At 31.9% G+C, this 9,800-nt stretch overlaps 6 protein-coding genes across 7 annotated transcripts in view; 2 read left to right on the top strand and 4 right to left on the bottom strand.

Moving 5' to 3' along the window:
- The window catches only part of LOC108733037 (golgin subfamily A member 4), a 61,544-nt gene that overhangs the window by 11,999 nt on the left and 39,745 nt on the right, over positions 1-9,800 (bottom strand). Inside the window, exon 10 of the mRNA XM_025973601.1 lies at positions 3,004-3,862. Within this exon, the coding sequence (XP_025829386.1) occupies positions 3,004-3,862 (859 nt within the window). The remainder of the gene's footprint in view (positions 1-3,003; positions 3,863-9,800) is intronic.
- LOC108733039 (ankyrin repeat and SAM domain-containing protein 6-like) lies at positions 14-1,379 on the bottom strand. The gene is made up of 3 exons (XM_018464066.2): positions 1,018-1,379; positions 726-935; positions 14-611 (listed from the first exon to the last, which is right to left on the bottom strand). Exons 1-3 carry the CDS (start codon positions 1,289-1,291, stop codon positions 73-75), a joined length of 1,023 nt encoding a protein of 340 aa, XP_018319568.2. The 5' UTR covers positions 1,292-1,379; the 3' UTR covers positions 14-72.
- Positions 1,473-5,884, bottom strand: LOC112904193 (centrosomin-like). Its single transcript, XM_025973632.1, has 3 exons — positions 5,380-5,884; positions 2,232-5,316; positions 1,473-2,117 (listed from the first exon to the last, which is right to left on the bottom strand). Exons 1-3 carry the CDS (start codon positions 5,458-5,460, stop codon positions 1,873-1,875), a joined length of 3,411 nt encoding a protein of 1,136 aa, XP_025829417.1. The 5' UTR covers positions 5,461-5,884; the 3' UTR covers positions 1,473-1,872.
- On the top strand, positions 6,511-7,658 carry LOC108733040 (transmembrane protein 98). The gene is made up of 4 exons (XM_018464067.2): positions 6,511-6,884; positions 6,939-7,173; positions 7,226-7,432; positions 7,496-7,658. Exons 1-4 carry the CDS (start codon positions 6,730-6,732, stop codon positions 7,568-7,570), a joined length of 672 nt encoding a protein of 223 aa, XP_018319569.1. The 5' UTR covers positions 6,511-6,729; the 3' UTR covers positions 7,571-7,658.
- On the top strand, positions 7,861-9,271 carry LOC108733038 (beta-1,3-galactosyltransferase brn). The gene has a single exon (XM_018464065.1). It carries the CDS (start codon positions 7,912-7,914, stop codon positions 9,016-9,018), a length of 1,107 nt encoding a protein of 368 aa, XP_018319567.1. The 5' UTR covers positions 7,861-7,911; the 3' UTR covers positions 9,019-9,271.
- Positions 9,206-9,794, bottom strand: LOC112904198 (Sjoegren syndrome nuclear autoantigen 1 homolog). 2 transcript variants are annotated; one of them, XM_025973639.1, is made up of 3 exons: positions 9,706-9,794; positions 9,451-9,650; positions 9,206-9,402 (listed from the first exon to the last, which is right to left on the bottom strand). In XM_025973639.1, exons 1-3 carry the CDS (start codon positions 9,755-9,757, stop codon positions 9,283-9,285), a joined length of 372 nt encoding a protein of 123 aa, XP_025829424.1. In that variant the 5' UTR covers positions 9,758-9,794; the 3' UTR covers positions 9,206-9,282. The 2 variants fall into 2 exon arrangements, with proteins under 2 accessions (XP_025829424.1, XP_025829425.1); XM_025973640.1 differs by having other exon boundaries at positions 9,314-9,410.

Genomic DNA, 9,800 nt, shown 5'->3' with positions numbered 1-9,800 from the left:
TTTTTTAGTACTATCATTTCAAATATACCCTTATACATATAATAATTTAATGTCTACACTTAAATATACTTATTAATATTGATTATTGACTGGCGAAAATTGAGGAAATGTATATAGAAAAGTAGTCTGATGTAAACGTCTGTTTAAAAAATCGCTATTTTGAGAAACATTTTGACAAGGACTGACAAAATTGACTGGAGAAAATTCGGGTGGGAAAAATACTTGCGGTGTTGCATAACTAGGAAGATAGGTGGGACGAAATGTGGGAGTTAGGGGTGTCACAGGACTCACATTAGGACTCATAAAACAAGGTGATTCAAAGTCGGAAGATTTACGTGGTAGTCCCACCATAGGGGGGTAAAGATTATGTGTAGAGAGGGGAAATTGGGGAGGATGCGGCATAACCGCTTGAATAGGGGGATGAATTATTAATATCGGGGAAGGAGCGTGATTTTGATGGTTTGCCGGGCAATCATCGAAATGTTTCATTTTAAAGATTTCGCTTAGTTTTACACCCACTGTATTAGGATCTGTAACAGCACCTTTTGATGTTAAATAATTGAACATTTCGAAATTTCCTGTAGCTGCAGCAAACATAATTGGTGTTATTTCTAGAAAAAAAGATTAATTGCACTAAGTGTGTCTTGCATCTGCACTTACTTAAATCATAGTATCATTAAAAAAATTTAAAATCTTTTTATAATATAAAATATATTTTTTCTTACCTGTTTTAATAGTTTCTGAATTAACATTGAACGTCTGATCGATTAAACACTGTACAATGGGTTTGTGATTAAACAAAATAGCGAGTGAAATTGGAGATAGAAAGCCTTCCATGCTTTTTCTTGTAACACCTCCGCGTAAAAGATGTTGCAAAATTAATACCACCAATTCTAATTTTCCACTCGCGATGGCCATGTGGAAAATACTGCATCCTTAAAACATTTTACATAAATACCACTCAGACAACGAGTTTTATTTGATATTTATATTGTTTAATTTTCAAAAGTAGCTTACCAAATTTATTTTTTCTTGTCGAATCAGCCAATTTTTCGATAAGAATTTTAACAATTTCGATGTGACCATGTCTAGCGGCCATCATTAAAGGTGTCCACCCTAAGTAATTTGTAATGTCAATCTTGTGTCCATTTTGCACTTCCTTCAATACCTCTTCAGTATCTCCCAATGCAGCGGCAAGATGTAACTTTGTATTTCTATCGAAGTCAATAAACACGGTTTTACTGTCTGTTGATATTAACGGTGATTTATTCTCTGAAGAATTGTCGGTCATTTTTTAAAAAATAGTCAAATTATTATACACGAACAAAAACGAATATTTTCACATCACATCACATAACGTTGTAAAGTAAGTGTCAAAGAAAAAGACAGCACAGTAAGTACCGTTATCTGCCCTTCACAAGTCCTACATTTTTTGGGACCCCAAGATGATGAAAAAAGGAAAGTAAAAAGAGTTTATAAAAAAGGGGAAAGTTTATTTGAGCAAATATATACAAACATTAATCTACTTTTAAAATTTAAAAATACTGTCATTATAAATGCATAACAGCCACACCGTTTGAATTATAAAACTATTTCATTTTTTCGATGCTCTTACAATAAAACTACTCAACAACTTTGTACATGGCAATTGTGTGTAATTAGATATTATTATAGACAGACTTATCACATCACAACACGTGTGTAAACTTACAAATAATAAATTTATACAAAAAAGTTTCTCAACTTTATTTAAATAAAAAAGTCGTTGAATAAAACAAATTAAAAAGGAACGAATTAAAAAATTAAAAAAATAAACAAATCAGTCACTGGACACATGGTGGTAAATGTACATACAAAATAAGTGATAAACGTTCACTTTTTAGTTAGAACTTCTGTTTCTGAACCAGAATCAAGATTAGCTTTAGCCTTTCGCAAAACTTGGCTTGTTTTGTGAATTTGTTTGCAAATCGTTTTTTCCACTTCCTTCTTACGCTTGTTGGCCAGTGTTAATTGGGTCACCGTCTCTTCTAAAGCCCTTCTCGTCCTCAGTAGTCGCTTCTTTAACTCTGAATTTTCATTCATCATCTCTTTAATTTTCATTATACAATTTTCATTATCTGTAACAGTAATTTAATGTTAATTTTCTCAAAAAATAAATGTATTTGCTAGTAATATTTTATTAAGATGTCGTCCATAGAAGTTAAAATTAGTAGAAAAATTTAGAAACTTACTACAAAAACCGTCTTGAACAGAGACACTGTTATCCAATAGATTATTCATGGACTCTGTTAGTTCTAAAGTAGGTAACAAAGGTCTAGGAATGTTGACATTTGCCTCGAGACTAGAAAATCGTCCTTGGTCGCTTTCTATCCCCAAATCTGGAGACGAATTTCCATGACGAGAATCGTGCTCCATTTCCATAACATTCGGTGCCTGAAGTTGAACAACATTAAAAAATCCTTTAGTATCGCCCAGGTCACTAGGGGCAGTGTCCGATAACTCTCGAAAGTATTGAACACTTTTTTTAGAACGAATGGGCAAGGTTTTGTTGGGATACAGGTCAGCGTATTTAGTAGGACTATTCGGAAGAGAATAAGACAGAGTGTTGTCATCAAGAACGTTGATATTGCCACTACTCATAATTCTTCTACGTAGATCTGCATTCGATGATTCGAGTTGAGTCACTTTAGCTTCAAGAGATACTTTGAGGTTTTCTAGGTAGCTAAGTTGTTTTTGGAAACTATGCCGTATATCAGTAAATTCCCTTTGGAAATCGTTAACTTGTCTTATCAATTCTTCTTCTTTGCGGATATATTTTTGAATGTCCTGTTCCAAAACATTCTTTTCATTCATCAACTTTGTTTTCTCCAACATTGTTTCTGAGTGTTGGAGTGCTACAGTGTCAAGTTGTATATAAAGATTTTTTATTTTTTCTTCATTTTGAACCTCCAGTTTAAATATTTTTTCTTTATAGAATTCTTCGTTTTCCTCCATGTCTTTTACTTTAGCTCTCATAGATCGGATGGATTTTCTTATGCTTTCCAATTCGTCCATAATATACTCTACTTCTGTTGTTTCATTAGCTACGTCAGAATTTCGCTTTTGATCTTCGGCACAAGCTTCTTTAATACTGGCTATGGTCATTCTTATCGATTTTATCTGAGATTCACATTCGTGTTCTAGAGATTGTAACTTTGATTGATGTTCTTGTTCAGAGCATTTCATTCGACTTTGGAAATCGTTTTCGATATTTCTCAGTTTATTTTTGTATTCTTCCTCTAAGCTTTGTCGTGTTTTGTTTTCTATCTGTGCAAGCTCGTCCTTCAAATCGCAAAGTTTCAATTCTGCATTTTTGATATCAATTTTGGCATTGTCAGCTATTTTTTCGGCTTCTTCGGCAGCCTTAATAGCCATATCTTTTTCCTTTTCTAGTTCATTAATTATATTATGCATTTCTTTATCCTTCATTTTCAGTTGCTCTTCCATTTGTGACTTAAACTGTTCTAAAGTAGCAATGACAGAGTTGTTATCTTCTAATTTTTTATTTGCTGCTTCATAATTTTGCTCAGCTTCTCTAAGCTTATCTTCTGTACTTTTCATTTTGGACACCAACTGTTCTTCCTGTTTTATGTAATTGAGTACCTTAGCCTTTTCCTCATTAAGAACTTTTTCCGTTTCAAAGTAAGCAATCTGGACTGCTAAAAGTTGTTTTTCTTTGTCTCTAAGCTTGTCTTCAAGCTCGCAAATCTGTTCATGTAAAACGACTATGGTGCTTCTCTTTGATGGTGTCCTGGACAAACTCATATTTCTTTCGTCCTCTGTGGATTCAGTTGAAAGACATTCCATATAACTGAATCTACTTCTGCGACCAGATAAGGAAGAGTTCAAGCCAGTTTTAACCTTATCGTCAATAATTCCCATCCTCTGCATAGATACTTTTCGATCGGGTTCTGACCAACATTCTGATTCTGATTGATTTTCTGTGTTAACATTTTTAAGGGTGGTAGACGTGGTGTTAAGAACAGATTTATCGTTTGAACACAATAAAGGCGATTTCGAAGGGAACAGTCCTTGTAAAATTTTTTGAGGTGATGGAACATGTTTGGAGGATTCGGATAAAGAAGACTGTAGATCTATAACTGCTTCAACGAATTCCTGATCATTCTTCAGTTCTTTTCTTTCGCTTCTTGCTTTATTTTCTAGTTCAGTATCTCTTAATTCAATTTCTTTCTTGAGATTCTCCACTTGTTCTCGTAATATATTTATTATTTCAGCTTGTTGACTTACAATGCTTGAATTAATCATATTATCTGTATTAGTGCACTTTAAATGACTTTGATAAGTTAATGATACTTCATCTGGAAGAATGCTTAGTGAAGTTTCTTCAGGACTATTAATAGATTCGTTTGTTTCATGCGTCAAATCTAACAAATTACTGAGGTTGCTTAGTTGTAAGAGGCTTTGATTTGGATTTAGAGAAATGCTTATTGACAAAGTGCGAGAAAGATCAAGGCTTTGATCGATGATTTTACGAAGGTGGCTTTTTTGTTTATTCCCTAAAAATCCAAGGACAGACTTTTGTTTTAATAAGGAATCCAGAAACTGGCATAATTCTTCCAAGCGTGTGCTTAATACGGAACAAATGTCTTGGCTTTCGTGTCTCAACTTCTCGCATTTTTCTAGTTCGTCTTTTAGAGCAGCTAATTCTTCACTTTTATTATTTTCCAAGGAATTATTTAAATTATGTTTAAGATTTTCTGATTGTTTAATTAATTCTTTTCGTTCTTTCAAACTGCAATAAAGACTTTCTTCTAAGGATTTATTTTCAGAAAATAATTTCTCGTTGTTCTTAACAGGTAGCAGGTCCGACTCTGGTGTTATTTGAGCTCCTAATTCGCTTATTTTATCTTTGAGTAGGGTAAGTTGCGACTCTTTATCCTCAATGTCCTTTCTAAGTTCAACAATCTCTTTGTCTTTTAATTCTAGTACGTTTCCGTATCTCTTCTGTAACTTTTCTATTTCTCTATTTTTTTCCCACAATTCCTTGTTTACTATAGTCTGTAAATCCCCAGTACGTTTGCGCAATTCAATTTCTAGTCTCGAAATCTCTTTGTCCTTTTCCATAAGTTCTCTTTTCCAAAAGCTACATTCTTTTTCATTGGATGCGTCAGATTTCTCTTGGGTGGTAGAAAGCAATTCAAATTCTAAGTCAATGATACGGTTTTGCTTTTCTTGCAATTCTGACAACTGACTTTCACACTCTGCTTTGTAACTATTCAGTTGAGCATCTTTTTGGTTGAGTGTTTCAAGAAGAATCTGTATTAAAAAGAAATTAGATTAATAACAAATATGTTTCATTGCTACCGGTAAAACACAAACCTGGACCTGTTTCTCCAGTTCAACAGACAGAGTTTTGTACTGTTCACATAGTTGTGATGTGCCCTCGGCCGTTTCTGACATCGAATTCTATTAAAACGATAAAACAAGAAAATGTACTTCTATTGTCAAAACATAAAATGCACAACAGTCAGCAAGTCACCACGATCCCCCAAATGAAGCATACACAGAAACCAGCAAAAAAATACTAAGCAGAAAAACACAAAACAAAATTCGCATGCTCTTTATTAACGTTTAATACAAAATACATCACTTCAGTATAAATATATTATTAAAAACAAGTACATCATCGGTATTATAATTAGTGGGGCTACATTTTTGGATCATACAAATTTTATTTTGTGTTAGGGGACGGGGAAAGGTCAATTTGTTCGTAAATAAGGGGTAGCCGCCGATAAAGCAGTGATTATTTCCCACCAAAACTAAAATTCAACAAACAAACATTTGTACTTTTTCAATCCGCTTTTTAAAGAAGTTTTGTCATTTTTAATAAATAACAATNAATCTTAAAAATAAGAAAACAAGATTATAATAGCAACTTGTTGGGTAGCAACTTTCCTACTATATCTCTATCCGGCATTTCCGCATTTATAAAGTTGTCTCTATCTTCTTCTGCCATTTTTTAGGGTACGAAGAAGTTAATTACTTATTGCAATAACTCCTTAAACGATTAAACAAGCTCCATTCTGCAATATAGTTAAAAATATAAAAATAATCTGCTCGTGTTACGCCGACACAATATCCTAACCTAAAATATCGAAAACATTTCATTGATTGTTTCAGCCATGTTTCTACAGGTTTATTGATCAATTCTGATTGGTTGATTAGTTTATTCATTAAAAAACGTTATATACGATGTTGCCATTCATAGTTATCATTGAATCATTAAATCATTCATAAATTAATGCAAATCTTTGATTTAACATGATTCGCTTTTTTAAATCAGAAAATATGAAAATTAAATAATTACTTTAAGTAACTACTTATTTCTTAAAATTATAATGTATTCATTCAAATCGAGAATCCACTTTTTATTTTCCTCTTTTAAATGCTTTTGAGTTCTGACAACATGTTGATTAATGAATTGCCTCCCTTCTGTCAACAAAATACTGGACTTGTTTTTATTATTGTTTTTGCTTATTCCTGTTTACAACTGGATAGTAAATAGTGGTTAATATAAGTGAAGTAATTTTATCCCAGTATTATAATAACAAAAGTAGAATATAAATAGGAGCCGTTAGCAATTAATAAATGGGCCAAATTATAAGACTCACATATTGAGATACATATGTAAGAAATGTAAAATTATCTTACTACAAATATATTATAACAATGAATCCGGAATACACTGAAATGATTGCTGCTATAGCAATTGGAGTGCTATCAGCAATTTTTCTGAGTGCATTTATAGTGTTAATATTAATCTGCCGAAGACAAAAATTATACTACAAATCAAAACTTTGTGAAAATGATGACTTCTCAACAAGGTATCAACAAAATAAGTAGGAATATATTTGTCTTTCATTACAAACGCATTTTAGACCAGAGGTGATGCTTATTGAACCAGAAAAACCAGAAATTTTGTTAAATGAAGTAACATTGAATCCTAATCTGGAACAAATTCTAACTGATGAGCAATGGGTAGATGATGCAACAGGACTAATTCCTCATTGCCTATCAATTTTAAAAACATGTCGTTTTTTGACTGAAAGACTAACAGCCCTGGCTATGAGACCCATGAATTCTAATGGAACTGGGTTATCACAAATCATTGATGTAAGATGATTCATTTTTATAAATCAAGAGGCATGAGAATTGAAAATTTTAGTGTGCAAAGAGAATATCAAGTCGTGTTGATGATGTAGTAAGGAGCATGTATCCCCCCTTAGATCCAAGACTGTTGGAAGCAAGAACAGCAGCTCTCACACTTGCTGTAACTCAACTTGCCCTTATAACTAGATATGAATGTGGTCAAAAGGAAAAGAATTTATCATGGATTGATAAATCATTGGCTCAAATGGATGGACATGTTTTGGTATACTTGAAAAAATTTTGGTAATTTTGTGAAAATCATATCAACTGAAAACAATAATTTTAGGTTCTCAGAGAAGCTGCTCTTACACAGGAAGCTTCAAATAAAATCCAGAATGCCACAAATACTTTATTAGCTTAGGAAATATGATGACAATTCAACATATGAATCTCATTTTATCATTTATTGAATTTATTTTGATATGATATACTCTACATATTACTACACTTATTATACTTTCGGGTTTCAAATAAATGTAACTTTACCAAAACTTTTTTAAAAATACTAGAAATGCCCAGTGAACAGTAACATATACTTTTGGTGTGGCTTGAGACACATTTCAAAAATATTCAATATCTTGAGGTTGTATGAACAGTTCTTCAAGAGCCATAGGGCTCAATATAACCTCAAAATAATGTAAACAAATCAAGCCAAATTTAAAAAGAATGTTGGTGATGATAAATAAATAGTAATAGTGAACCATGCACCCAAACAAAGTAAAAAAATATTTTTACTTTGTGATATGTGCAGTTGTAGTGTCGTACATGTCTGGCCTATTTCTTTACATACTAGAAGAAGATTATAGCAAAGACTTTAAATACCCATTTGATGTTGATATAAACTTATTAGTTAATCAGCTAAGACAGAAAGAAGTACCAGATGTAGCACCAATTAATACTTACAACTATGATTATATTTATTCGTGTTCTCAGAAGTGCAAACTAGAGGATCCTCTTTATACGCAGGGAATAAGATTAGTATACTTAATTAAGTCAGCTCCACATAATAATAATAAAAGACTAGCAATCAGGAACAGTTGGGGATTTGAAAGACGATTTAGTGATGTTGAAATAAAAACAGTATTCCTCTTGGGCATAACTAGTAATGAAATTCTTCAAAGGAAAATAAAAGAAGAGTCTTCAACCTTCAATGACATTATCCAAGCCAATTATATTGACTCCTATTTCAATAACACAGTTAAAACCATGATGGGATTCAAATGGGCAATAACTTACTGCAATGAATCAAAGTTTTATATGTTTGTTGATGATGATTATTATGTATCAACCAAAAATGTTCTCAGATTTGTAAGGAATCCAGCAAATTATCCTCAATATTTGAAAGAATACCTCCAAACTTTACCAAAAGTCAAACTACCCTTTATCAGAAGAAAAAGACAAAATATAAACTTTGAGTTACCAGAAGATGTTAAACTATATGCAGGATATGTGATTGTGTCAAAACCTCAAAGGTTCATAACAAGCAAATGGTATGTAAGTTTAGAGGAATACCCATACAACAAATGGCCTCCCTATGTCACTGCTGGAGCTTATGTTCTATCAAGAGAAGCACTTTTACAAATGTACTATGCCAGCTTCTACACTAAACATTTTAGATTTGATGATATTTATCTTGCACTTGTAGCTAAAAAAGTAGATATTGAACCCTTTCATTGTGATGAGTTCCACTTTTATAGAAAAAAGTATGAACCTAAAGAATACCAATACACAATTGCATCACATGGGTTTAATAATCCAGAAGAGTTATTGCAAATATGGACAAATCAGAAAAGTTTAGGAAATGCATGATATTTTTCAACATTAAATGGAAATTATGTGATCTGAAAATAATAAGACTGTTTAAGAAAATAATTAAAAGCATATCACAGTTTTATAACACAGTTGCTGCATAACTTATGCAATAAAGCTGTAAACTACTAAATGCATTAATTTTATTTTATTAAAAAAATGTGAAGATATAATAGAAGCTGTATGTACAGCATTTAAAAGTCCAAAAATTGTATTAAAACAGTTATTAAATATAATATACATACTTGTTCTACTTAAAATTAATCAATCACACGAGGCATTGTATTGTATGCTGCTAATTTTGCATAATGAGTCGATACAGGTGTTAAGTTTGCCTGCTTCATGTTGAACAAGGTTTAATAAGGTTTGAGAACTCTCTAATATCTGAAATACTGAAATTTACTTTGATAATTTTGAAATTAAGAGGTGTACCTTTTTAAAGCCAACTTCTGTTTCTTTTATTGTCTGGTCGTAATTATTTCTTATTCTTATGTGTTGAATTAATTTATTATTGCATGACTGTAGTTTGTCTTGTATGACTTTCATGTTTTTCTCTAGTTGCATCTTTTCATTTTCTTCTCGTTCAATGATCACTTGCAACGCATTTCGCTTATTTTTTAACTCTTCTAGACCTTAAAGTTGTATAAAATCAGAAGAGAAAAAGAATAAATTTCTGATAATACATACATTTCACTAACTCTTGATTATAGGTTTGTAGAGCAGCCCCATGTTCAGACATTTCTAATTTTAATCAACACTTGTTTTTTAATAAATTAAATTAT

Source organism: Agrilus planipennis, unplaced genomic scaffold, assembly GCF_000699045.2.
Source record: "Agrilus planipennis isolate EAB-ADULT unplaced genomic scaffold, Apla_2.0 scaffold51, whole genome shotgun sequence".
Lineage (NCBI taxonomy): Eukaryota > Metazoa > Arthropoda > Insecta > Coleoptera > Buprestidae > Agrilus > Agrilus planipennis.
This window is presented reverse-complemented; position numbering and strand designations above follow the sequence as displayed.